Source organism: Neltuma alba, unplaced genomic scaffold, assembly GCF_004799145.2.
Source record: "Neltuma alba isolate B1F8T4 unplaced genomic scaffold, ASM479914v2 tig00013636_pilon, whole genome shotgun sequence".
Taxonomy (NCBI): Eukaryota; Viridiplantae; Streptophyta; class Magnoliopsida; order Fabales; family Fabaceae; genus Neltuma; species Neltuma alba.
In genome coordinates this window covers 20,101-47,859 of record NW_021637820.1, presented here as the reverse complement: position 1 = coordinate 47,859, position 27,759 = coordinate 20,101, and the positions used below count along the sequence as shown (strand labels likewise).

The following is a 27,759-nucleotide window of genomic DNA, read 5'->3' as shown; positions in this document are numbered from 1 at the left end:
CGTCCCAGCGTAAGAAAAATTTTCGCGGGCCAAAAAAAAAAAAAAGCCATTGGCTTGAGCAAAATAATCTTCTTCCCTGTAAAATCTCAGATGGGAGTTGAGACTGGCAGCATAGAATGTTTCATGGTCTGAAGCGAGAGACCAGAGCAGACCCGTGATGAAGCTTTAGAGAAATATACTACAGACAGATCCAAAAGCGTTACTTTGTCTCAATTGCTCTTTCCTTCTCCATTCTCTCATTGCTATTTACTCTGATCTATTCACGTTCACTCTCTTTTATTTTTGCCGAGGTATAATTTTCTCCCACTTTCCTATCGTTCTGTGGCATCGAATTCCTTCGCTGGTGGATGAGTTACCGATTGCGGAGACTTTTCCGTGGATTCTTAGGATTAATGGATCTTGTTTTGGTTTCTTTTGATCTTCAATTTAGCTGCATTTTCGTTTCGAACCGAGTTGTCTGGGTGGTGATCTGTGTGGCGGTTTGAATTTTGCTGCCAGGAGTTTAGCAAAACAATGGCTGGAGGTGCTGCTGGGGGTTTTGTAACTCGAGCATTCGAATCACTGCTCAAAGAGTGTTCTTCTACCAAGAAGTATCCCGAGCTACAGAAGGCTCTTCAGACGTACATAGGTTGCCAACCCTAGATCCTGTCTTACATTGCCTTTCTTTTTCTTTTCTCTATTTTAGTTGTCGTTATGACCCGCTTTTGTCTATTCCAAGCGATCTCTTATTCTAGTTCAGTTAGCGGGAATGCTCGATGCTGCTACTATGCTCATGGTTTCGTTAATTGCTTTGTGGATTCTGTTTTCTTTTCAGACGTTACTAAAGGTTTCAATCAGATACAGCAGGCTGCTCCAGGTGAGGCCAATCAAGCAGCACCCTCTGCAGGAGATGAGAGGTAAATGCTTCAGATTATTCTTGTTAATTTTGCATTTTTCCTCTTCTAGCTTCCAATATAGCATTGTCACAAAAAAAGGTTATTATTGTCAAAGCTATCATTAAGCTCTGAGAAAAACATTCTCTGTTTACTTTCGGTTCTACCAGCAATCTATCAGAACAATGAAGCTTTACTGTCACTTCGCCTAATTTTATCAGGATTTAAAAAAATTTTCTTTGCCCTTTAAGTTTCTCATGTCATTCATGGAGGAAGTGCATGATTCCTCTATGTTTTAGCATCATAGATATGTTATGTGCAGCAATATTATGTTGCAAATCATTATTATGACACATTATAGTTCTTTGAACATTTCCTTCTGATCTAGTCAATGCCACTCTCATTGAATTTTTCTACTGTAAGCTATTTAATAAATTAATTATATGGAAAATGAATCATCCTTATATGGTGAGAGTGAGATCAATCCCTCCATATTGAATCTGGTCTTTGGAGCTGTGTAGTTATAACAGAGAAATAATTTTTGTTTGTAGCGCGCTTGACACTGAAGCTGGAGCAACTAGAACAGAGGCAGATCAGTCACAGAAGGGTGAACATGTTATTGAGGAGGCAGAGCCCGGTAGCAGGCCTAAGAGTGTAAATATTACTGCTATTTTAGCTCATGCTGGGCATACTCTTGATGGAGCTGATGCGGAGCTTGTTTTGAAGCCACTCAGACTTTCCTTTGAGACAAAGAACTTGAAAATTCTAGAACCTGCCTTAGACTGTCTACATGTATGTGCTCACTTAATTGGTTTATGTTCTTACCCATTGATGGAGGAAGGGAGAAATCCTTCTATTTCATCATTGACTAATGTTTTGTGTGTATATAAATGTATGTAAGTTTGTGTGAATATACACAGAAGCACTAAGTTGTGATATATTCTTGATAAATCTTACAAGTAACCATGAACATTGATGGTAAAATTGAGAGAGTTGCTTAATCTACTTGTTTACTTTTAAGCACAGAAACTTATTGCTTATGATCATCTGGAGGGAGATCCTGGGTTAGATGGTGGTAAAAATGCCCCACTTTTTACAGACATTCTGAACATGGTTTGCAGTTCTATCGACAATTCTTCACCTGACAGGTATGCATCAATGTAGTTTTTTAATGGCTTTCTGAATTCAAGTTTCTTATTTCACCTATTTTATTGAAGCAGTACTGTACTCCAAGTGCTGAAGGTACTTCTTACTGCTGTGGCCTCCGCAAAGTTCAGAGGTACTGTTGTTAAATCAAATCCATTTTCTTGTGATATATTTCTGCTGAGAATAATTTATTGCTGTGAACAAAACATATTTGAGGATCTTGCATATAGGCTTTAGTTTAATGTACCTTGTTTTCACTTTAGTTGCAGTAAGTGATGTGGATGCATTTTGTGTATAGGTAGTAAATGGTTAATATATTGTTCATTGAAGACAAACTTTTTTCTCAAAAGGAGCCTAAATTTCATGTTTAATTAGACCCTTTTTTTGTTTTCAAATATTATTTTTGAGTATCTTGCGTTCATTTTAGTAAGTATTTCATAATCAGAAATAAAGATATCTATAAGTGTAGATTTAACAGAATTTTATCCCTGTCTATCTTTCAATAAGCTGAAGTAAATAAGGAAGTTTGTTTAGCAAAATTTTCTGACTAATCTTCCCTCAGCTTTTCATTGTTTGTTTTGGCTGCATTTTATCTTCATATTTGTTTTCGTATCTGAGATGTGAAAGATGATAGCTAGTTATGAGGCTTTCAGTCTGGAACTAGAATTCTCATTTATTTTCTTCTTTGGATGCAATTTACATTCCAGTTTTAGTCTATTTGAAAGAGGCAACTTTAATGCGTTGACTATGGAATCGGTAATGGAGGATGTCTGTCTGTCTGTTTCTGTGTGTGTGTGTGTGTGTGACAGTGAACTGAAAAAGAAAGAAAATTTACCAGGTGATATGTTTTATTTTAAACAAAATTCCATGGCAATAGGCAGTTAAATACTGTATAATTTCAGTCAAAATATCTATAAGATCTGGAATAGTATCTTGATTTTCCTTTTTCCGAAGTTATTGATTATTGATTTGAAATGTATCAAAATGGTGCAAAGTTTGGGCTGGAAACGGAGCTTTCCAATTAGGCATGACACAGTACTAATACCTTATTAATGGGTCATGAGGCTTCTAATTGTTGATAAATGCATTTTAATGGAGAACACAATGCCCTTAGGTTGAGTAGTTTCTCCTGTGAGGGTCTGCTGTTATCTATAATCAGGCGTGATCACTTTCAAGCCAATTGGGGGGGGGGCATACAATGTTTTAGACAAAAGCCATAAGGGGCGCACTACTGCTTCGTTTCTTTGACAATTTATTTTCAGTTATGGCATTGGTTTGTTCAAATTAATCACAGTACTCTGGAATTATAGATGCATGCATTCTTCTAGCTGTGCTTTGTGTCGGCCTGATTTTCTCATGGTCCTTTGCATAAAGAACCACTGTTGCTGCTATAACATGCGGTGGTTCTCTTCTTTGTTTTCTCCTTTTGTTTTAATATTTGAATCTTCTTTCTCTCCATGCTTCGTTGAGTGTGTGTTTTGAACACATCTTCATGATACAATGCCTGTCCCTTGTTCAGTGCATGGGGAACCGTTGCTGGGAGTTATTCGAGTATGCTACAATATTGCTCTTAACAGGTACTATTACTTCTTGTGTATTCTCCAAGGCTTGTAATATTATTATACAGTACTTACTTGTTATATTAATTGTCTGGATATATAGCAAGAGTCCTATAAACCAAGCAACAGCGAAGGCAATGTTGACACAGATGATTAGCATCACTTTTAGGAGAATGGAAACTGATCTGGTGTGGAATTGAAATCCCTTCCATTCAGCATCTTTTGGATATACCTGTTATGGAATACTATTAGTGACATCTATCAAATTATCCAGGTTGAATCTTTATCTGGTTCTGGTTTACCTTCAGAGGATGCTTCAGCAGAGAATTTGAACACAAAAACTGAGGAAACTTCCATGGGGGATTCAAATGACAAGGAAATGACTCTAGGCGATGCACTTAGCCAAATAAAGGAGGCGTCTCCAACATCGCTTGAGGAACTTCAAAATCTTGCTGGTGGTGCTGATATCAAGGTGAAAGATGTGCATATGTATTTCTTTTAGATAAACTTCATTAAGGGGAGGGTAACATATAAACGAGGAGGACTAATTGTCATCCTAAGAAGAGGATTGAGTATAAGGTAGCTGCTAGAATCCTATTGGGACCCCTATTGGGTAGTATTAGATGTCTAAATAGGTCTCTAAGTCTAGAGGTTTTGACTTCCTAACTAGCTAGTCTTTTGGTAGAGTGAGTGACGAGATGGTTGAGTGAGCTACCAAGGGCAGAGCTGTTGCGGATGTTGGCTATGATGGGTAAATCTCTGCAAGGATCCTATTAAATCTCACATTGGGTAGTAAGGGATGCATAAGTGGATTTACAATTCTTGAGGCTCTTCCTAATGGACTAGTGTTTTTGGAGAAATCCTCCTCTAGGCTTGTAACAGTAGTAAACAAAAATGTGCTTATTTATGCATCTCATATAGTATATATTTCACTTATATTTACATGTTGTACAGGGCTTAGAGGCTGTACTTGACAAGGCTGTGCATATTGAAGATGGTAAAAAGATAATCCGGTATGAATATGATATTGTACTTTTGGTAGCTCATTGTATAGCTCTTACTCAGAGTAGATGCTCAGACTATTAGTCTTGTTTCTGTTAAGAGGAATTGATCTGGAGAGCATGGGTATTGCACAACGTGATGCTCTGCTGGTCTTCCGCACTCTTTGCAAGGTAGGTTGTCTGTCATTATGATATTGGAATTGCTGCTATCTCCCTGTTAACCTCTCTAATGCTCCGTACATTAATTTGGCAGATGTGTATGAAGGAAGATAGTGATGAAGTTACAACCAGAACACGAATATTGTCTCTTGAACTTCTGCAGGTATAAAGTGATTTTTATATCTGCTTCTAGCCTTTAATTTGATTAGTTAGTCAAATTATGCTTCATAATGTATTGTATCCAAATATCCATGACATTATCTTCTCAAGTGCAGAGACAATGATGGATGGGGTATTATATTACTCACCCCCAAGCATTTATAAAGAAAGAACAAGTTTCTTTCTCTACTGAATCCTTGAATCCCCTGTGGGAAAATTTACTAAATGAATAATTTTTCCAAAGTTGAGCCTTTTGTACTTCTAATAAACTGATATAAAATCACAAAAACAGAAAAAGGAATTGTCTGAAAGAACAATAGAATGCATTTGGGATTGTATTATTTCCTGCTATTTTCTAATAGTGCTCCCTCCGTTCCGTTTTATAAGATACAATTAACTAAATCACATTATTCAAAAAATTAGTTAAAATTAGTTAGGTGCAATACATATGTAAAGAGTGTAACATTTTTGCCAACAATACCCTTATTTATGTGGGAGAGAGATAATGTGTGGGAGAGAGAATGAATGGGAATTAAATACAATTATATGAGTAATATAAGTAATTAAATAGGGGTAAAATAGGAAATCAACACACAAAATTTGAGACAACCTATAAGTGTCTCTTATAATAAGAAACTTGATATACTTTATAATTGTCTCTTATAATAAGGAACAGAGGAAGTATTAAACTAGTAGACATGCACGCACATGCGCGCACTACCTATGATTCTTCAGTGGGGTAGGTATCTTGCTATATTCAGACCCTTAAAAATAAGTAAGATTTTGGGGGACCTATAGGGATATTTTGCCTATCCCTACTCATGGGCATGCAGAAATCATTATGCACTACTATATTTATTTCACGCCATCCTGACAGGAAAGAGGTTGATATATTGTTTGGCAATCTTCATTGTTCTATATTTGATCTTCACGATTGCCTGTTTTTGAAAGTTACTTGTTTCAATGTTAAATGCTCAGTGTTTGATTGTGATCTCAAGGATCCTTCGTTTTCTTTCTCAGGGTTTGTTGGAAGGAGTTAGCCATTCATTTACAAAGAACTTTCATTTTATTGATTCAGTAAAGGCTTATCTTTCATATGCATTATTGCGAGCTTCAGTTTCACAATCCCCTGTCATATTTCAGGTTCTCTTTTCTCTTTCCTTCTTTCCTACTTTGTTTTTGGGAATTAGATTATCTTCCCTCATTTCCTTAAAGGAGTTCGCAAAATTTATGGTGATGATGCCCTTCTTTGACACTTGACAGTATGCTACCGGAATATTCTCTGTCCTGTTACTGCGATTCAGGGAGAGCCTCAAAGTATGCATATCATTTTGCAGATGTGACAGTAGCTTCTCACGATAGACATTGTTAATTTGATGCGTGGTTTTTTTTTTTTTTTTTTGGCTTTCAGGGGGAAATAGGCATATTCTTTCCCTTGATAGTTCTAAGACCACTTGATGGTTCAGAATTTTCAGTCAACCTAAAACTAAGTGTTCTTCGGTATAATGCCCTTCTCTGCCAACTCTAGATGTGCCATACAATATTATTATTTATATATTTTTTATGTTGGCATATAAATTTGTTTTAGTGGATATCTCGGCATGATGGGTTTTCAATATATCATTTGCTATTCTCTTCTCAATTACTAATCTAATGAAGTGCGGCTCTGCAGGATGTTAGAGAAAGTAAGTAAGGATCCACAGATGCTTGTTGACATTTTTGTTAACTATGATTGTGATCTTGAGGCACCAAACTTGTTTGAACGAATGGTATAGTCTTACATTTATATTTTCTGTTATGTAATGTACAGAATTTATTTAATTCACTCATGAGCAATCTGTTTTACAATTTTAATATGTAGGTTACATCTCTATCCAAAATAGCTCAAGGGATTCAAAATACTGATCCTAATTCGGTTGCTGCATCTCAATCATCTTCAGTTAAAGGCGCATCACTTCAAGTATGTGTAATGGCTTATTTCATTTATTAAAGTCACTATTTAATTGAGCTACATCGTGACTAAATTTGTGGTCCACGCCCACATTTTTTATCCTTTCAGGGTCTAGTAAATGTTCTTAAATCACTGGTTGATTGGGAGAAATCACATAAGGAATCAGAGAAGTTAGGAAAGGGTGACCTGCATGAGGGGATTTCTGCTGGCGATTCTGTGGAAATGAGATCCAGGGATGATGCAACCAGTGATTTTGAGAAGGCAAAGGCTCATAAAACCACATTGGAGGCTGCTGTTGCTGAGGTAACCAATTATAAGTGCTTGAAACTTCTTAACAGGAAGGAACAGCTTGCTGAACTTCCTTGTTTAATGCTTGGCATGCTGTTGGGGTCTCACTAATGGTTTTGATGATCTTTTAGTTCAACAGGAAACCAGTGAAAGGGGTGGAGTATCTAATATCAAATAAGTTGGTAGAAAATGCACCTGCTTCGGTTGCTCAATTTTTGAAAACCGCTCCAAATCTGGACAAGGTTGTAACTCATCTATTATAATATAGTTTATAATCTAACATTATATACAAGTTTGGTTGGGAATATATAATGTTCCTTTGGGATTTCAGGTTACTATTGGTGATTATTTAGGTCAGCATGAAGAGTTTCCCCTTGCTGTGATGCATGCTTATGTAGATTCCATGAACTTCTCTGGAATGAAGTTTGATTCAGCCATCCGTGAGTTTCTCAAAGGGTTCCGACTTCCAGGTGAAGCTCAAAAGATAGACCGAATCATGGAAAAGTTTGCAGAGAGGTAACGCTTGTTTTATTTTTGATTTTCCCAAGCTTTTTGGCCTTTTCTTTCCCCTTGACTAAGTAGGGTTTGATAGTCTGTTTCAAGACATGAGTCACCAAATAGATGTAATGATAGAGGAGTTATGTCTTAACAATGACTGTGGGCCTATTTATAGGTGACTTAAACAAATCTAATTGAATTGAAAGTCACATGGTTTAATTCTATGAGAATCCTAATAAAACTCTGCTGAGGGTTAGATTTTGAAAAGCAGCTGAAAGTTGCTATTGCAAGCCTTAAATCCAAGTCATAATTACATGATAAATTAATTTTAATTCTATTTTCCTATTCCTGTATGAATGACCAGTTTACTCCCAAATGTGGAGGGGTAGTTAAACTTAAAATTTGTGAGGTACATATGCTGTTTATATGTGTGAAGCACCTCTGAACAGTTCAGAAGATCTTGTGCGATTCAAAAGAAATACAGACTCTGCTACTACACCTATTATCCTCATCGTCGTCATTGTTTTGGTTTTCGTCTGCCATACCAGAGAAAATTGCTAAAATGTAATTTTTACATTTTGGTTCGTTTGGAAAACAAAAAACACAAGATAGATTCATGTATGATAGGTATTCTACATATCTAGATAATTCATATCTTTTGTACTAATTGAGGTGATAACTTTTTCACATCTCTTGTCTGTGGCAGATATTGTGCAGATAATCCTGGTCTTTTTAAAAATGCAGATACAGCATATGTTCTTGCATATGCTGTTATTATGTTGAATACTGATGCGCACAATCCAATGGTGTGGCCTAAAATGTCCAAGTCAGATTTTATACGTATTAATGCCATGAATGATGCTGAAGAATGTGCTCCTACAGAAATGCTGGAAGACATCTATGATTCCATTGTCAAAGAAGAGATTAAAATGAAAGATGATGCATCTGTTATTGGAAAAAGCAGTAAGCAAAAGCCAGAGAGTGAAGAGGGACGTCTTGTCAGTATTCTTAATCTGGCTCTCCCCAAAAGGATGTCATCAGCAGATGCCAAAGCGGAGAGTGAAGAAATTGTTAAGAAAACACAGGCTATATTCAGAAATAAGGGTGTTAAAAAGGGGGTATTTTACACTTCTCGGCAGATTGAACTTGTAAGGCCCATGGTAGAAGCTGTTGGTTGGCCGTTGCTTGCTACGTTCTCTGTGACTATGGAAGAAGGTGACAATAAGCCTCGTGTTGTTCTATGCATGGAGGGTTTTAAAGCTGGCATTCATATTACATATGTGCTTGGAATGGATACCATGCGCTATGCATTTTTAACATCTCTGGTCAGGTAAGTGATCCTTTCAACATGCTCTCCTGCCATTTTAAATGGTTTTATGTTTCTCTATTTTGACTTAGATCATGCTTAGTGCATGGACCTGCGGTATGACAAATCTGACGTTTATGAAAATAGAAAATATTCACTTAGCCCCTCCGTTGATACTTCAGGTTTACTTTCTTACATGCCCCAAAGGATATGCGTAGTAAAAATGTGGAAGCCATGCGGACACTGTTGGCTCTTTGTGACTCAGACACAGGTGCCCTTCAAGACACATGGAATGCAGTTCTGGAATGTGTTTCTCGCCTTGAATTCATAGTATCAACTCCAACAATATCTGCCACTGTGATGCTTGGATCCAATCAAATCTCCAGGGATGCTGTAGTTCAATCTCTAAAGGAGTTGGCTGGAAAACCCGCTGAAAAAGTATTTCTTAATAGTGTTAAGCTACCTGGTGATTCAGTTGTGGAATTCTTCAATGCTCTTTGTGGTGTATCAGCTGAAGAACTAAAACAAACACCAGCTCGTGTTTTTAGCCTTCAAAAACTTGTTGAAATCAGCTATTACAATATGGCTCGTATACGTATGGTATGCCTTTTATCAAATAAAGTTGTATGTCTTTTCTTTATAAGCTTGCTGTGGCCTAGCATAAATTGATTTTGGTAGGAACTTAGTTTACTTTTCAAATTTTTTATCGCATGCTATTGTTTATTCCATGTTTTCGACATATTGACCCGTCATTTGGCATAATAGCTCTTAAGTGAGAGGTGAGAAGGGTAGCTAATCATCTTTAATAAATTAATGATATTAATACAAATATCATGATAGGAAAATTATTTATGATGGTTTTTGTTTTAATTTGGATCATCGATTTGTGATGATGATTGCATCCTTTTCTCCCTTGATACATTTTGAGGCTGCTTGATTATTGGAATGGATGAGAATGGAATGGAAAAAGAAGTTGAAAAAAATAAACAAATAAAGTGACTAAATTAGGGAAGGGAGATAAGTCAACTGTATCCAAAAGGTAGCAGGGGTAACTTACTTGGTTCAAACGAATTTGGGCTGGGGAGTCATGATTCATGAGGTCTACCATGGGTATGTTGATTCCCACATTTCTGGTATTGGGCTTTCCCATGGGAAGGATGAGGCCAAGATAAACAGGCAACCAACACATCATGATAAAATGGAGACATCATTCTCATTCTTTAAGCTTGACTCTAGCAACCAAACCGGTGCTTCCTGATTATACATGCACACACATACACACGATCATTCAAGACCCTCTCAGTTACTGTGGAATGATAAGAAATGTGATTTTGCTCAAACTTTTTATCATCTTTAAGATGAATGAGCTATTATCCCTTCACATTAAACTGTGAGCCTATTGTGTTCTTCCATGTAACTGTTCAGCCTTTTGATGCTTCTGTGAGTGTTCTGAGGTTGAAAATTCTTATTGGTATGTCTTCCAGGTCTGGGCTAGAATATGGCATGTTCTGGCGAATCACTTCATATCAGCTGGGAGTCATCATGATGAGAAAATTGCTATGTATGCCATAGATTCTCTAAGACAGCTAAGCATGAAGTATTTGGAGCGTGATGAGCTGGCCAATTTCACCTTCCAAAATGACATTCTCAAACCGTTTGTTGTCCTCATGCGTAATAGTCAAAGTGAATCCTTAAGGAGCCTGATTGTTGACTGCATTGTTCAGGTCTCTCTTGAATGGTTTCCCACATCTTTTCCTTTTCGTTTAGTTTAGTCTCCAAAATTGGCTTTTTCCTAGGTTGTGGCATATTTGCTTAACACGGTTAGTGGTTGTTTTTATCTCAGATGATCAAATCTAAGGTTGGAAGCATCAAGTCTGGATGGCGTAGTGTCTTTATGATTTTTACAGCTGCTGCTGATGATGAATTGGAATCAATTGTTGAGAGTGCATTTGAGAACGTTGAGCAGGGTAGGAATGACTTTCTTTGGTCTTGCCATAATAGTTGTCTGCTGCATTTTTGTCTATTTTGACTCTTGGTGTATTTGCAGTTATCTTGGAACACTTTGATCAAGTAGTTGGGGATTGTTTCATGGACTGCGTAAATTGTCTAATTAGGTTTGCCAACAACAAGGTTTCACATCGTATAAGTTTGAAGGCCATAGCACTCCTGCGTATTTGTGAGGATCGCCTTGCAGAGGTTTGTTTTTTACTATTGGGAATTTGAAGTTTCATATCATTGTCATGTCTTGAGATTCTTTTACTAATTGGTTTCTTGTTAAGTCATCACCCTTGGTGTTTGCTTGTTACAAAATCACTCAGAGTGTTTTAGATTGCTTGTCTGTTTTAGGGTCTTATTCCTGGAGGTGCTTTGAAGCCAATTAATGCAGAAGTAGATCCAACTTTTGATGTGACTGAGCATTATTGGTTTCCAATGTTGGCTGGCTTGTCTGATCTAACATCAGATATGAGACCAGAGGTGAGAAACTGTGCGCTTGAAGTCCTGTTTGATTTACTCAATGAAAGAGGCAGCAAGTTCTCTTCATCATTTTGGGAGAATATATTCCATCGTGTTCTATTTCCCATTTTTGATCATGTGAGACAAGCTGGAAAGGAGGGCATTGTTTCTTCCGATGATGAATGGCTCCGTGAAACAATTATACATTCACTTCAGCTGCTCTGCAACCTTTTCAACACTTTCTACAAGGTAAAGAACTAAGAACATTATTATCCTTGTGACTTGACTGCTAATAAGCTGGGTAGCCTAGTTTTAAATATATTAATCAGGGTTGTTCATCTTGATGCTAAGTTTTAGCATTGTCAATTCAGTATAACAGCTGCCAGGACCAATTTTGTTGCTTTCATTATTCAAATACCAATACCAAGAACTTCTTGAGACCAATGCATCTTTTTGCTAGTCGGTGCTTTCTTCAGATTAATGAGACTGGGGATAGCTTGGCGAGAGAAGAACAACATTACTGAAGTTATTGAATTAAGATATGCTACCAATCAGGACATTTATTCAGTTGAGAGGTCAAAAAAGAAAACTAGATATACTGAATCATTTGATATAGATAATGAATATGTATCATGAAAACTTTTGAACAAGTATATATGTCAAAATAGTTTATTTACTTATCAAGCTGTCGTTATTTGGGATTGTTGAAGGCGCTTCTCTGAAATACTGTTTTTTTTTTTTTATGTACATGTGCTGTTTGAAGAGACTTAATGTGCTTACATCATTGATACCTTAAACTTGAAGGATTGACTTCTTCAAATTAAATGAAGAATGAGTTCAATTTTTAAATTTTCTTATCAATTATTTAATTATGGCTGTGTTTTAAAATATTAATTATGAGCCAACTTTCTTCCAGGAGGTTTGTTTTATGCTGCCACCTTTGCTGGCTTTGCTGTTAGATTGTGCCAAAAAGCCAGATCAAACTGTGGTTTCAATATCTCTTGGTGCCTTGGTTCATCTAATTGAAGTTGGGGGACATCAGTTTAGTGAAGCTGACTGGGAGACACTGCTGAAAAGCATAAGGTACATTTTGTTTTGTTTTCTGAAGATCTTCTGTGATGAAGCCCTTATTAATAGGATCAGTGTATTTAACTTTGATCTCCAGTGATGCTGCATATACAACGCAACCACTTGAGCTGCTTAATACCTTCAGCATTGAAAATATGAGAAATTATGGAGGCATAGATAGATCAGATACCAGTGCAGGTGATGGTCTTACTGTAAAGTCTATTGACAATGAGGCAGTGGGTGTCCGTCAGCTTAATGTCAATGATAACGGAAAGCTATTCCCTCAAGCTTACTCAAATATAAATGTTGATGGAGTTGAAGGTTTAGGATCGCAGACAAATTCAGACCGATCTGAAGGTCAGGTTTTTCAAAACATCTAATAAATTTCATATTTATGCATAGTTTGCTTTTAGTGGGATTATTGAAATGACATCAAATGGACACTGTATTTTTTTGAAAATGGAAAACCATTATAGATAGGAAATTGCTAACTTGATTTTCTTTCTACATTGCACTGTAGAAAGAAAATGAAAAGTGGGATACAGGGGAAAATGAAGAATAAATATATGTTTGATGATAGTCATGAAATTATTTATTGCTGTAGGCCTTCCTTCACCATCTGGAAGGTCTCCCAGACCGGCAGATGTTGCAGGCCTCAAGCGGAATCAAACATTAGGTCAACGTATTATGGGAAATATGATGGACAATCTCTTTCTCAGAAATCTTACTTCCAAATCTCAAAGCCGACCTTCAGATGCTTCTCAACCTCCTTCTCCAGCTATGGTATTGTACAGGATATGATTATCATTTGCTGATCTTATGTCATCTGTTTTAAAGTGATCATATAAATGCTTTTATTATTTTGATTTGATTCAATGCCATTTTAGGTTACTGATGCTGTAGAACCTGATACCAAGGATGAAGAGAGTCCTTTGCTAGTTACTGTCAGGGGAAAGTGCATTACTCAATTACTTCTTCTTGGCGCAATCGATGGTATTCAGGTTTGTCTGCGATTGTTTTTATAGTGTTAAATCTCATATTTTGGGTTCCCTTTAATTGCTACTTTGACTTATTTATTTAATTAAAAACAAGGGGTAACATTCATTTGCAGAAAAAATACTGGAGCAAGTTAAAAGCACAGCAGAAAATTGCTGTCACGGACATTCTGGTGTCTCTGTTGGAGTTTGCTGCTTCATATAACTCATCCGCCAACCTTAGAACTCGGATGCACCAGATTCCCGAGGATAGGTAGTCAATAAATCCATATCTGTTTTTCTTTGCTGATGGTGTTAAGTTCATCTGTCATTGGTATGGAGCTCTAAATCACCTCAAAATGATTCTTGGGCAGGCCACCCGTCAATCTTCTCCGCCAGGAATTAACTGGTACTAGCATATATTTGGAAATCTTACAGAAATCGACTTATGGATTTGATACAAACAGAGAGAAGAACCTGCAGTCTGACAGCTTTCAGCATGCTGATAGTAAAGTGGATGATGGCTCCAGCATTGCTCAGCATTCTGAGGTTGAAGAGAAATTTGAAAGAATAGCTGAGGAGAAACTGGTTTCTTTCTGTGAACTGGTACTGAGGGAGGCATCTGAGCTCCAATCTAGTGCTGGAGAAACCCCCAACATGGATATTCATCGTGTCTTGGAGCTGCGTGCTCCTATCATAGTGAAGGTACACAATTTGCCCTCCATGGTTTTATATGAAATTTCAAATACATTTTCTTTATTTCTGTTGTTGTAAAAGCGTCTTGTATTACAGTTCGCATCTGTGACAGAATTATGCATTTTCACGTCATGCCTTTGTAGAGCAATTTTGCCTTGAGTTGTCTGCCAACTAATTCTGCATCTTATTTCCCTGGACATGGAGGAAAAGCTCTAGCTATCTTAATTACTTACTATGTACTTGGCATGCATTCCCTTGAAAACTTTTTTGGTCTGCTTAAGGAGCCTGTGAACTAATGCTATTCCATTGTAGTAGATATAGCTTGTTCAGCTTATGTTTCCTTTGACAGGACAATTGAACTCTCTGTTTCGGATTTTTGTCTTTAGTAATTTGCAAATTACTTTCACATTCAGTTGTAACTTTTAAGATTTCAGTCAGAAAGAACATGGTTTATTGATAGTTGTTGGTCTCAATGCATTTCAGCTTTTCATGTGATGGTTCGGATCTTGAGATATTTACGTCCTCATAATTGTTTGCTCTCTCAGGTGCTTAAAAACATGTGTTATATGAATAATAAGATTTTCAGAAGACACCTCAGAGATTTCTATCCCTTGCTGACGAAGCTTGTATGCTGCGACCAGGTAATTTCTTATTTTTACAGTCATTGAAAGGCTCATTTACTTGGAAAATTATTGGGTGATTCAAACCTGGTATTTGATGAATTGCATATCTGGGAAAAAAGGAAATAAAAAGAATAGCTATAAGGCCATTCCGGAGCAGTTGCGGGACAACTAAATTTGGAATACTAATAAAATTTAAATATCAATTTTCAACCAATTTTTTTTTCCCACTTATTCTCTTTTCATGATTTTGATGCTTGCAAACTAGTTGAGGGAAATGCCCTGTGATATGCTGACATTTTTTGGGTTCGATCAGATGGACATTCGGGGAGCCCTCGGTGATCTATTTCAAGCACAATTGAAAGCACTCTTACCATAGCTACTTCTAAATGTCACTGATTATCAGACGATCCGTTTCAGCACTTTGGCCTCCCACTCTCTTCGACCTGGAACGGGAAATACTATTCAATTTTCTTTGACCTGGAAACGGGAAATATTGTATTCTTTTGCATTTAATCTTCGACATCAGTCTGAAAAGAAAATCTTCTATAGGTAATTAATTTTGTGTTGGCCTAGCCGTAGGAGTTCTATAGAAGACCGGCAATACAAATGTAATAGTCATTTTCTTCATCTATCTCGCAATAGCAGTTCGCCCAGGTCCAGTTGTTTGTGCAGTGTAGTGTTTGAACATTAGCATAAATTCTGATTCAGAACATGTGGAACCAGTTTTTGGTTGTTGTATCATAATAGTTGTGTACCCTGTTAAACCCTTGTATTCATGAGATGTCAAATACTTAGTTTTCTTAAATCATTCAAGAAAACAAAGGGAGCATTTTCCTGTTGCCCCACTCGTTGCAAATTAGTAGTTTCCTGCATATTTTCAACAGTTGAGGTTCCCGAGACACAAGAATTGGTAGAAGGCAAGCGACAGTGCCTTACCCATTAATTGTCCATGTCTGATTTGATTAATAGTTTGTCAATTCGAATTTTTCGCATGGAGTTATTTTGTTGATTTTACATTTTATATGGGTACTTTTTGTTTTTTTTTAATGCCAACATTATAACCGGTTACGACAAATTTAGGCAAACGTTGAAGCGCGGATGTGAATTTTCAAGTTCTTTATATGTATAATGAGAGTATTTAAGGTTGATCTGATAATTCTAATCGAGGCTAAATATAAGGTTTATTACGTATATAAACTACTCAATCTGTTTGCAAAAACAATTTCCATCATCATATGATTTATAAAAGTTTAACCATCAAGAGATGGACATTTCTGGTTTTTTCTTTTTTCCTTTTTCTTTTTTCCTTCATATATGCACTCAATATTCTTATTGATTCCATATATTAGGGGAGGTTTGATTAAGAAGTAGGTATTGGCAAATGTATTTTAGGAAATAGTATTGGTTAAAAGTAATATTTTAAAAAAAATCAGCTGCATATAAATTATTGTCTAAGTTTTTAAATTTTTATAAGGCAGTAAACTAACTCCTACATTTATAGTTTAGGAGTATGCACAGTGTACCCTATAATATGAAGATAAATATTATCAAACAATGATGATAAAAATAAAATAAATATGTCATATTTCATTTTTGCCAAAAAATTGAAGGATTTTGAACTCCCATTCCCCTTGGCTGGATGCATTAAGAGGAGGGGGAATAATCAAAAGTGGCTTTCATTTTCATCAACACTTGGAAGGATTCAAAAGGTGCATTGCTTCTGTGTGAGGTTTCGGGTCAAACACAAAGGTATCTTTTGGCTTCGATTCTTCCTTTCTTTCCTAGACTGTTCTTCCTGTCCTCCCACGCACGCATATTTCCAACAAAAAACAGAAAGTTATCCGGGTTCTTGTCTTCATGCGGTATTCCCCTAGAATCCAGTACTTTGTCGAACTTTTATGCAATGCTTTCCGTAACTTTCTTCGGAATCAAAGGACACAACTCTTTCCCCCCATTAAATACGCTCTTATCAGCTTCAAACCCCATGCTCGTGTTGGAGACAGGCTAAACAGAGAGAAACAGAGCAAGCAGAGACAACATGGGGTTGTACAACAATACTATGTTCCTTGCGGTTTGGTTTTGCATTGTAAGCCAATGTTTTTTGGCGAAGGGCGTGTTTGGGTTTGCTTGCAACTGGGGGACTCGTTCTACGCATCCCCTTCCACCAAAAATAGTGGTGCAGCTCCTAAAGGACAATGGGTTCGACAAAGTGAAGCTATTCGAGGCAGATCCTGCGGCACTCAGGGCTCTGGGTCGTTCAAGCATTGAGGTGATGGTTGGCATACCCAATGACCTCTTGGCTTCGCTTGCAAGTAATGTCAATAATGCTGAGGCTTGGGTCTCCCAAAATGTATCCACTTTCATCTCCAAAAATGGGGTCAATATCAGGTAACTTTCATGTTGCTCTGCTCGCTTTCTGTTTTCAGTTTACGAATCAATCCCTTTTTTCAAATTATTGTTTTTCACTTCCTTGTGTTTCAGCATACAATTTTATTAGATATAAGCGTGTGCATATGTATGTACGTACTTACGTACATATGTATAGTTTGGATGACTAAAATAAGAATTGAGTTGGTTGGCAAACAAAAGAAGGTTGGGATTGGCTTGAATTGAACCCGCATAGCCCATTATGGGTTTGGACTTTGGAGATAATCGGCTCGAGATAGATAAGGATATGATATTCCTTATTGGGCCATAGGCCACATGGGCTGGGTTAAATTAAAATGCCCACATTAAAAGGAGCATCTAATATCCTAGGTAGCCCAACTTTAGATTTGGGTTGAACTACCTTTATGTCTCTTTGGGGAGTATGACTTTATTTACATGAGATAAAAAAATATTTTGACTTCTCATTTGAATATCCATAAGAAAAGCGGCTTTCCTCGTCTCTGCCCGATGTGTGGCCCGCTTTTCTCCTCTTAAAATAGTGCCTGGAGGTACGACAAAGTTCATACGAGGAACCGTTTTCTGTAAACAAGTTCGCATGCTCTTTTCAATCTGTTATGTGTTTTAGCGGAGTTGCAAATGAATCCTTAAACCCATATCCTCATTGTGCTCTTCTACATGTTTGATCAAAGTTCCAAATGAATTTCATCCCTAACAAAAGTGCCTATGAATATTCCCAGGTATGTTGCTGTGGGTAATGAACCTTTTCTAAAATCCTACAATGGTATGTTCGTGCAATCCACATTTCCAGCCCTCAAGAACATCCAAGCAGCCCTCATAAAAGCTGGGTTAGGAAGGCAGGTGAAGGCGACTGTCCCTCTAAATGCTGATGTGTATCAGAGTGGCAGTGGCCTTCCATCAGGAGGAGACTTTAGGCCTGATATCCATAACCAAATGATGGCCATTATCAAGTTTCTGAACCAAAATGGTGCTCCTCTCGCCATCAACATCTATCCTTTCCTAAGCCTCGATGCTGATCCAAACTTTCCAAAAGAATTTGCCTTTTTTAATGGCTCTGCACAACCAGTAGTTGATGGTTCGAAAACTTACACAAATGTCCTAGACGCCAACTTTGATACCCTTGTTTCTGCTCTTGAAAAGAATGGTTTTGGCTCAATGCCCATCATAATTGGGGAGGTAGGGTGGCCTACAGATGGAAGCTCCAATGCCAATGTAAAGAATGCCCAGAGGTTCAATCAAGGGTTATTTGATCGCATCGTTAAAAAGCAAGGTAGCCCAAAGAGATCTACCCCACCAGATATCTATGTGTTTGGGCTTCTAGATGAAGATGCTAAGAGTACTGATCCTGGAAACTTTGAGAGGCATTGGGGGATCTTCAACTATGATGGGTCTCTAAAATACCCCTTGAACTTGGGTGGTGGAAAATCGCTGGTTCCTGCAAAAGGGGTCAAGTATTTGCCAAAGCATTGGTGTGTAATGTCACCACAAGCAAGTACTTCAGACCCAAATTTTGCTCAAAGTATGAGCAATGCCTGCACATATGCTGATTGCACTAGCATTTCTCCTGGATCTTCTTGTGGAAATTTGGATCCTAAGATGAATGCTTCTTATGCATTTAACATGTACTACCAAACCATGGATCAGCGCAAGGATGCATGCAATTTTAACAATCTTTCAATGGTCACTAAGATAGATCCTTCACCCCCTCAAGGTGGCTGCAAGTTTGAGATCATGATTGATCTGGGGAAGCACGAAACTAACTCCGCTTCGCTGGCTGTCCCAATGATGATGCTGAATTCAATAGTCATGCTGGTATCAAGCTTCATGCTCATCATTCCACTTTGTGGAATTAAATTTATTTATTCTTTATTGTTTTTAGTGTTGTGCAGAGTTGGCTATTATCACGATTTTCTTTTGTATAGTTTTATTTTCATCAAGATTATCAATCTCTGTGTGATCGGTTGATTATTGAAATGATCTTATCCTTTAGAGCCAATGTCAATGGGCATTTATATGATCTGTCTTTTTAGTTTACGCATCCATATTCTATTCCCATGCGAGATTTAATCAACCAGTCATAACCGTGCATATACTTGGCCAGTGGCCCTACTCTCCTCCCTTCTGTGCCATATCCCTCTTTTCATATTGCAGGATCTACTTTTTAGATTTGCATCATCATGAGATACAATAAACTCATCGCATTCTTCTTCGATGAGAGCAAAATTATTCCATCAGCTATAAGGATGATCTCTTAAGCTTGTCTTCTCCTAGCGAAGTTGAGTCATTCCTGGATACATCATTACCAAGAGAAAATTCTAGCTCAGAAGGATCACTTGGTGATAGAAAAGCTTTGAATTTGGCAGTAGATGTGCTCTTCCATATTTCAATCCTTTTTGGGCATTGCTTTTTGTGGATGACAGAGTGTAATAAAAGGATCGGCATTTGTTCATCTGCACCGCACAGTTACTTCCATAAGTTGAAGTGGTCATTATTAGAAGGTAAAATGTTGCTGAAGTATTCCATTGGCAACAAACTCGTATATGCATAATGAAATGAGACTTGATTATGATGGGGCCAATATAGCTGTTGGATCAGGAGGTGGTTCTGTAACGAAACCGTGTTCTGCCCAATAACTATAGCTTTGTATTTATGTGTTGTTTAGTCTGTAACAGACAAAGACAGGTAAATTATGTCAGGGAGACATTAATGAAATGATTTTTAACCTTCTCCTTAACTAAAACTTCGGTGAGGGAAGCATCAAGTGCAAGTGGATGAAGATGAACGACAGGACAGATATCAAGCTTCATAAGCATTCGAGGCATTGATCAGAATAAAGATGGATGTAAAGTTCAACGGTTTAACAATATTTGTCACAAGGACTCATCACCATCTCACAATGATGGCTTTGAAAAGAAGAAAAAAAAAATCGACATCATCTGCTAATAATTAATGGTACAATGAATCTAGTTACGCATGTCTGTGCGACACAGCAACTAAACTCAATGCTCATGATGGTAACTTGCAAGTATTGATAATTAGGAATAATCAAAAGCATTTCACTCAAAAAAAAAAAAACGAAAAAACAAATCATCACAAGCATGCCAACATTGAATCAACTAAGTATACTTTTTTTTTAAATATCTAATAAAAGTTGAAGTAAGTAGGATGTTAGTACAGTGCTCCAAAAAAAGAGTTGGAAGTTAGTAAATTGCAAGAAAAGTTATCGTGTAATCTCATATAAACAATTTAATCATTAAAAAGTAACACAGCAAGGTAGTAGTAGGCAGCCGGTGGAGGCAATAAATTGGAGCCGCTGCTTATGTGGCAATTGAGATTATGAGAGGTAGGGGAACGCAAGGTTCGCTCAGTGAGCCATCGTCGTCTCTAGGTTCTATTCTGGAAAGGATTTGGAAGATTTGGAGATTGTTTTGTCACGATAAGTTTTTGTTCCTGGTTGATTTGTTTTGGCTTCCCGATATTAGTGAATGTAATGATATTTTTCATACTACTAAACTTTACTTTGTTTGCCAAAAGTTGAAAATAAGAAGTCGTCTCATACCCACAATTATAATATTATTAAATCCTATTTTTTAATATAAGAATCTTATTGGTAGGCAATATATGACCGTAAATAATCATGTAAGTAAGCTTAAAAGTATCCCCTACCCCTAGTAATTCAATACCAAAAAAGAGATAAATATATAATTCAAAAATGAGAATATATAACTTTTATATTAAAAAATGATAAATAAATATTGAAATAGAATTTCGCTTTTATATAGGCTTTGATATTTATTAAATAGTTATCTGAGAAAGGATTGAGGAAAGAAAATATTCAAAATAATAAAAAGGAAAGGAAACGGATGAAAATTTCGAAAATAAAAAAGATGAGCAGATTCTTCAAAAAGTAAAACGATCACAAAAATGTTTTTTCTTTTTTTTTTTCCTGGCCACAAAAATGTTTCACTTTATGTGGGGCTATGATTCCAGAATAGTAATTTGTCAATTTTCCTTCTGGATTATGGATCAAATTAAAAAGTTAAATAGGTTGTCAAAGTCACTTCTTTCTTCTTGATTTGTTGGCCAATGATCAAAGTCGCTTTAACTGTTTACTTTTATATGCATTATGATTATGCGCTGGTGGCTGGAAAAGCTACACCAAAAGCGAGGGTGTAGTTTCTTCTTCTTGTTTTTTGTTTTTTTAAGAAATTAAGTTTTAATTTTTTTTGCCAACAAAATTAAGTGGTAATTTAAATTAATAATATTATTAATTAATGATTCAGGAATAGGATGATTTTTTATGAGTTTTATATGCTTAATGATATTGATTTTCTAGGTTTACTTTTTTTTATTTACCTAAATTCACATATTTTTGTATTTATAAAGCCATTCATTACATGTGAAATTTATATTTTATATTTATATTCATTATTTAAAGTTTTATCCCCTAAGTCGTATTATTCAGCTTCATTCATAATACCAAACAATATGTTCAACGTATATAAAAGCAAAATCGCTATAACCGTTATTTTACTAATGTGTGTGTGTGTTTTTTTTTTCTTAAGTATCTGCCTCCTTTGACCCCCCCCCCCAAAAAAAAGCACCTGTACACACACACACATATATGTATATAAACCGCGCGCAATTGCATGGAAGTTATTCTGGTTAATCAAAATTACAATTTGCAAAAATATATATACTCTTCCTATCCTTAATATAGTATCTGTTTAACTAATTTGATTATATTAAGGAAGTTAGGTAAGTTAATTAATTATAAGAAATGTGACACATTTTTTTCTAAAACACCATAATCATCTTTCTTAATATCTCATCTCGCTGTTCTACTTAATTATGGTTGAAAGAGTATCTATAGGGGTAATTTAGAAAAAATTGATAAATATGAGAAATGAGTCTTATATTTAAAATCAAAACCAACTCAATAATTAGATTTTATATTGAGGACCGAAAGAGCATATAAATAATTCAGCAAAGGATAAGGATCAGAGAACAAGGAATTTTGTGCCCCACTTTGATTCATATTCTGAGACTCCATATTTTTCCTAAGTATACTATGATTTATTATTATTTTATTTTTATTTGAAAGAGGATTTTTCTCAATCAAAGTGCTTTCATCTAGAAAAATTTAAAATAAAAATATTTAATTCAAAATAAAAATTTCATTTCAAATTGGGAAAAGTATATCTTCAGCCATATCTTACACTCCTCCATTCCTAAATATGAGAGTTATTTTAAAATATAAATTATACTATAAAATGGGTTTTATATTTAGAATCGGAAAAGTATTTTTTTGTTGTCATCCCTTTCAACCTAAGGTGTTTAAAACAAAATAAAATATAAAATACTACATCTGGTCCTAATTATAAGATTTTGTTTATAGTCTGCAAATGAGATATTATAATTAGGATCAGAAGTAATACGTAGATATGAATAAAAAATGTGAATCAAAATCACAAAGTACAATTGATACTGTTATTATTGATTAATAAATCTAAAAATATAGGATAAAATATTTATATGGTCATTTAACTTTACACATTTTAATTTGATTCTTTAATTTAAAAAAAATTTGTCATTTAACTCTAAATCATTAGATTTAAATGATTTTTTATAATGATCATGATGTTTTGAAAATAAAATTTAATAGGTTAGCAGTAACAGTTGATAATGTTTTATCCATATTTAAAATTTCAATATCATATTTTTTTAATAATTTTAAAATTAAAAGATTAAAAGTATGCAAATAAAAAAAATTAAATTGAAATTATATATAAAATTAAAAGGGATAAATGTATGAAAATATAACACAATGGTGGGAAAAGGAGAATCTGATACAGGATTCTTCTTTGAATGTTTTCTTCTGTTTTTCGGCCAGATTCTTTGCATGGATAGATGATGAAAGACAAGGAGAATCGAAATTCCGGCCCGAATTTTCGATAAACCAACAATCACGTGTTTGCTTATTTTCTTTGATATTATAAGAGAAATTCATTAGCATTAAAATTCATGTCTATTTTTTTTTTGGCCAAAAAATTCATGTCTATTAGAAAAACGAAAAAATCACGTCCGCAGGGCTGGATTATATATTTGTGTGTGTGTATATTAATCAATGGGCAAAACCCAAGCCTAGTTTTTGAAGAGTTTTTAACAGAGGGAAAGTAAGAGAGCCGTGAAGAACGATCTCTGGTGGCCGCTTCGTTGATTGGGATTTCTTGTTTTGATGCATATTCCATTCTGAACCTAGAAATTCTTCTTCAGCCGAACAATTTTTCTTAGGTTTTCCGTCATTTCACTGAACCAATGCTCCTTTCTGAAGTTTCCTCTTTTTGACGGGATCTGAGGTGTAGGTGCCTGGATTGATTTTTCCGAACTGGGACGTTATCATGTTATAAAGCCGAGGCTTGCAGTTTTTTTGTGGCGGGATTGGCTTCCTTCTCCTTATTTATTCTTAGGGTTTCTTTCGGTTTAGTTTGTGCTTGAACCACCCTCTTTGTCCCCGCCACAATTGGCTGTGAAGTTGTTCTCTGTTTGATCAGATTAATTTGTTTTCGGGGTTGAAAATTTTGCCATTGTTCTAGGGTATTTTGCTTTTCATCCAAATTTATTATCGGGTTCTTTCTTGGTTCATGCTGCTGTTACCATGTGATTGTAAAATTCTACGGATATTATGTTGTTTAAATTGAAGAATAGCCAAGGCTCTGCACGCTTCGCGTTTCAGCAAGCTCTGCACCTCCACCACCACCACCACCACCATTATCTTCTCATGGCTTATATGGTTGGCTACGACCCGTCTTCCAACTTAACCTTATCGAAGTATTCTTCTCTTTCTTCTGGCCGTGGCGGGAGCAGCGGCTGCAACCCATCTTTCCCATTTCTTCGGAAGCAACTACATGTCAATGCTTTTCCGGTTAAAAGATGCATTGGGTTCACTCTTCAAGGTTGCTTTGATACCAGTAGCAATAATAATAAGCTTTTTGTCAATCCGACGGCCCGGGGTTTTGCAGCTTTCCCTCGCCCGCCATTGTTAGCGGACACAGAGGATGCTACTGTCCAGGACAATAATCGCAATGCTATTATAAATACATCGTTAAATGGGAGTCCCACTAAACCCCTAAATTTTCGGGATTGCCATTTGTCCCGGAAAATTGTTGTTGCGGTTGACGTTGATGAAGGTATCAACGCATATGCCTCTCTTTATCTTACCTCATAAATAGCCTGTCCCGCATCGTGAGTGCATTCCAATTTCAGTAGCTACCACTGGCATGTGCTGTTCTGTGTTCTGTTTATATCTGATTAGATTTGGCATGAATGCAGATGACGCTTTACCCGGTAATTTATTTAAACCTATAAGAGTATATTTGGAACTTCACGAAGTAAATAACATTGATTAATATATGCAACCTAATGTTTTTATCTTCCATAATTGAAACATAATATACCGCCAATTGCCATGCCAAATATAGTTATTATGAATGCCATGGTGTCTCATACTTTAGTATACAAGATACCATATCAATTCTGACTGCAATATATCAAGCACCTTAATCTGAAATAAATCATGTAGTGAAATTTATCTAAAATAAGGTTACACTTCACAATTGACATTTCAATTTGCTGTTTGATGTCATGTTCAAATTTCGGATTATGCTCCTCTTTTCTTCTAATCTTTATTCTCCTATCTGCTTTCTGATGTGCAGTATTAGGGAACTTTGTGTCGGCTCTAAACAGGTTCATTGCAGATCAATACTCATCAAACTATTCAGTTTCTGAGTACCATGTGTATGAGTTTTTCAAGGTATTACATTGTTGCTGCTTGAGTATTCCAGACAATCATGATGAGTGACTGGGTCATGCAAATGTTGTTTATTGTTCTTATTAACCTAACAGTGATTTTAACAATTGGTATGCTCCTTTAGACTCTAGTTTCTGCCCCTTTTTCACCATAATTAAATAATATAATTTAAGCATTGGCTAAGGGTTTGTGAAAACAATACGTTGTTGGAATATCTAGGCTGTGTTGATTTCTTTGGTAATATTCCATAACGTGAATTTTGATGATAAGCACTTAACCTACCATCGATAATGATATGCGCCAATCTTTTAAGGGAAAAAGTCTGGGGTGCAAGAGTGTGTTGCGTGGTTCAGTGCCTTCTTCTGTTTCTCCTTCCATTTTCCAAAATATCTCGTGCAGGGTAATCCCCATTTGCAATGTGATGGATAATCATCAATACGTTGTGCCCTTGGTTTAGTTTTCGTAAATTATATTTTATGTTTCTTTGTCAATGTTTTTGAATCTTCTTGATTTTATGCATCCGCTTTTCTAGGACTACTTTTCTTCTCTTGTTTGTTATATGCATTGAGGGATCTTTGGTTCTATTTTACAAAATTTCACTGTCATACAAAATTAGTACGTTTAACAGCAGAGTCAGTCTGTGGTGTCATTTTAGATTTTTCCATCTTTTCATCTAGCGTCTGATGCACCCTTCCTTTCTCTTACAGATATGGAATTGTTCTCGTGAGGAAGGTAACTGCTAATTGGCTACATCACCCTCTCAGATTGTGAACAGTTTTACTGCTCACCTCCTTTTGAAAACCTGTAGGATGATTTCAATTATACCTTCCCCCATTTGATTCTTGCCGTGCTCATTGAATCAAGTGTCTTGTGTGATGGAATTGGATTGTTCTTGAAATTGGATCCCCTGAAAATCTCATTCTCAAAATGAATCAAATTGTAGTTGTTTTTTTTTTGTGTTGGCAGTTTTTGATAAGGACAGCCTATCCTGATGTTGATTATCTCATTTCTTCATTCTTGAACTATTCAGCTTGAATTGGTTCTTTAACCTTTGCCGCGTAGTAATTTTCCCAGAAGACATGGTGCCCACAGGTAGCAATCTGAACATGGAAAATAAAAGAAAACCTCTACAGATTATTACACAGGATACCTAAAGATCAATGTATTATAGTTATAGACTCACTCTAGAAGACATATAATTATAAACAAGTTGTCAGTTGCATTTTATTTGTAACATAATAGAACTGACTTTTTATAGGGCTGGTCAAAAGGGGCAAAAGGTCCCTTGAAGGCTGAAGCTGTCAAACATCTTAACATTAAAGGTTTCTTATTTCTCTTGAAATTCTCTTTCGCTTCATGCAATTAATTGCCAATCGACCTTGTTGATCTGCAGCTGCTGCCCGTGTGCATGAGTTTTTTAAGACACCGTATTTCAAGACAGGGATCCACCCTCTCCCAGGTGCTCAGACAGCCCTTCAGAAGTTATCAAGATTTTGTAACCTATCAGTTGTAACGTATGCTTACTGTGCCAAACCTTTTTTAACCTATAACAAAATCTAGTTAGCTTCAACTAAAGGGTGCTGCCTGTGTATGTTTATGATCAGATCACGGCAGAATGCTATCAAGGATCACACAATTGACTGGTTAGAGAAGAATTTTCCAGGACTTTTTCAGGAAATTCACTTTGGAAACCACTTTGCTCTTGATGGGGTGCCTAGACCCAAGTCGGAGATTTGTAGGTATGCCCCCTAGTCTTGTTCACATGCATTCTGATGATTCTGTGAGAATGATGCTTTTATACCAACCTTGTGAACTGTGGTGTGGACTGTACTTGTTGTAACGAGCAATTGCCTCGTGATCTTGTTTCCCCTATTCCCTGTTCACTCTATAAGCTACGATCTTTGTCAGTTTCAGTGATTTTTGCTGATAGAGATATTCCTTACTGAAACTGATAGGTCTTTAGATGCTCAAGTTCTAATTGACGATAACCCAAGATATGCTATAGAATGTGCTGAAGTCGGAATCAGGGTCCTGCTTTTTGATTATGAGAACTCGTATCCTTGGTGCAAGACTGAATCTGTTGATCAGCATCCTCTGGTGACGAAAGTTAGAAACTGGGAACAAGTGGAACAACAAATAATGTTATTGACAGCTTTATAGTCTCTAAATCTGCTGGTAACTTTTTTGTGACACCGCCCTTTTTGCTACGAAGTACTGTTCAATTAATAGGCCTACAATATGTATGGAGGAGGTGAGACAATTTGAAGCAGCTGAAGAGAGAGCACTTGCCTGGTAGCTGGGGTAATAGTATAAAATTGCTCACAATAGCATTCTTTTCCCCACTTTCGAGCAGCATCATGGAAGAGTGGAATGTGAAATTGTTCATTGAAGTGGAAATTCTATGATTCTACTATATAAGGATATCTAAGCAGAGAATTCTTTTACAATTCCATTATGGATATAGAAGTTGATCTTAAACTCGTAGGGTTAGGCAGTCGTCACCCGTTGCTATCCTATCCATTTACTGGGTTCGCTGTACAACAATAATGAATATTTCAAGACACATTTCTCCATGCATTGCACGGAATCTAGAATGAGCTGCGCTGTTTATATCGTTTAAACGGTGCAGTGTGTGTGATGTTATATATAATATGTTGATATTGACGATATATTGACGTTATTGATATCTCGATTTGACTATGTCATCAAAGCATGTTGGGTCATCCAGAAATAAAATCATGTTGGATCAGAGGAATTCTGTGGGCATTCTACTTCCTCATCCATGCCCA

General features: G+C 36.3%; 3 protein-coding genes across 6 annotated transcripts; all 3 read left to right on the top strand.

Moving 5' to 3' along the window:
- The first annotated feature begins 54 nt into the window (after positions 1 to 54).
- Positions 55 to 15,593, top strand: LOC114738599 (brefeldin A-inhibited guanine nucleotide-exchange protein 5). Of its 3 annotated transcripts, none has more exons than XM_028926665.1 (34): positions 55 to 290; positions 507 to 628; positions 815 to 896; positions 1,424 to 1,664; positions 1,899 to 2,020; positions 2,093 to 2,151; positions 3,538 to 3,595; positions 3,681 to 3,765; positions 3,852 to 4,049; positions 4,532 to 4,590; positions 4,680 to 4,749; positions 4,832 to 4,900; positions 5,917 to 6,039; positions 6,160 to 6,213; positions 6,308 to 6,396; positions 6,569 to 6,665; positions 6,758 to 6,856; positions 6,956 to 7,150; positions 7,267 to 7,377; positions 7,467 to 7,651; positions 8,340 to 8,963; positions 9,122 to 9,539; positions 10,424 to 10,663; positions 10,783 to 10,906; positions 10,987 to 11,135; positions 11,286 to 11,642; positions 12,310 to 12,476; positions 12,559 to 12,818; positions 13,066 to 13,244; positions 13,349 to 13,462; positions 13,573 to 13,709; positions 13,810 to 14,140; positions 14,677 to 14,772; positions 15,068 to 15,593. In XM_028926665.1, exons 2-34 carry the CDS (start codon positions 514 to 516, stop codon positions 15,128 to 15,130), a joined length of 5,370 nt encoding a protein of 1,789 aa, XP_028782498.1. In that variant the 5' UTR covers positions 55 to 290; positions 507 to 513; the 3' UTR covers positions 15,131 to 15,593. The 3 variants fall into 3 exon arrangements, with proteins under 3 accessions (XP_028782498.1, XP_028782496.1, XP_028782497.1); XM_028926663.1 differs by having other exon boundaries at positions 499 to 628; XM_028926664.1 differs by having other exon boundaries at positions 431 to 628.
- Positions 15,594 to 16,784: 1,191 nt separating this feature from the next.
- LOC114738609 (glucan endo-1,3-beta-glucosidase 5) lies at positions 16,785 to 27,012 on the top strand. Of its 2 annotated transcripts, none has more exons than XM_028926679.1 (4): positions 16,785 to 17,142; positions 17,880 to 18,871; positions 26,689 to 26,709; positions 26,926 to 27,012. In XM_028926679.1, the coding sequence occupies exons 1-4, from the start codon at positions 16,793 to 16,795 to the stop codon at positions 26,931 to 26,933; spliced, it is 1,371 nt and encodes a 456-aa protein (XP_028782512.1). In that variant the 5' UTR covers positions 16,785 to 16,792; the 3' UTR covers positions 26,934 to 27,012. The 2 variants fall into 2 exon arrangements, with proteins under 2 accessions (XP_028782512.1, XP_028782511.1); XM_028926678.1 differs by having other exon boundaries at positions 26,811 to 26,927.
- LOC114738610 (uncharacterized) lies at positions 23,328 to 27,719 on the top strand. The gene is made up of 6 exons (XM_028926680.1): positions 23,328 to 24,350; positions 24,876 to 24,973; positions 25,678 to 25,702; positions 26,364 to 26,484; positions 26,575 to 26,709; positions 26,926 to 27,719. Exons 1-6 carry the CDS (start codon positions 23,846 to 23,848, stop codon positions 27,128 to 27,130), a joined length of 1,089 nt encoding a protein of 362 aa, XP_028782513.1. The 5' UTR covers positions 23,328 to 23,845; the 3' UTR covers positions 27,131 to 27,719.
- Positions 27,720 to 27,759: the final 40 nt, after the last annotated feature.

What these genes read in the sequence shown, in the direction of transcription:
- LOC114738599 (XM_028926665.1), top strand. Translation starts at nt 514, where the DNA reads ATGGCTGGAGGTGCTGCTGGGGGTTTTGTAACTCGAGCATTCGAATCA. An exon ending in TGTCTCTTGAACTTCTGCAG is followed by an intron (nt 4,901 to 5,916) that starts GTATAAAGTGAT and finishes TTTCTTTCTCAG; the next exon opens with GGTTTGTTGGAAGGAGTTAG. An exon ending in TTTTTAACATCTCTGGTCAG is followed by an intron (nt 8,964 to 9,121) that starts GTAAGTGATCCT and finishes TTGATACTTCAG; the next exon opens with GTTTACTTTCTTACATGCCC.
- LOC114738609 (XM_028926678.1), top strand. Translation starts at nt 16,793, where the DNA reads ATGGGGTTGTACAACAATACTATGTTCCTTGCGGTTTGGTTTTGCATT. An exon ending in AAAAATGGGGTCAATATCAG is followed by an intron (nt 17,143 to 17,879) that starts GTAACTTTCATG and finishes GAATATTCCCAG; the next exon opens with GTATGTTGCTGTGGGTAATG. An exon ending in CCCAAGTCGGAGATTTGTAG is followed by an intron (nt 26,710 to 26,810) that starts GTATGCCCCCTA and finishes TACTTGTTGTAA; the next exon opens with CGAGCAATTGCCTCGTGATC.
- LOC114738610 (XM_028926680.1), top strand. Translation starts at nt 23,846, where the DNA reads ATGTTGTTTAAATTGAAGAATAGCCAAGGCTCTGCACGCTTCGCGTTT. An exon ending in TGCGGTTGACGTTGATGAAG is followed by an intron (nt 24,351 to 24,875) that starts GTATCAACGCAT and finishes TCTGATGTGCAG; the next exon opens with TATTAGGGAACTTTGTGTCG. An exon ending in TGTAACCTATCAGTTGTAAC is followed by an intron (nt 26,485 to 26,574) that starts GTATGCTTACTG and finishes GTTTATGATCAG; the next exon opens with ATCACGGCAGAATGCTATCA.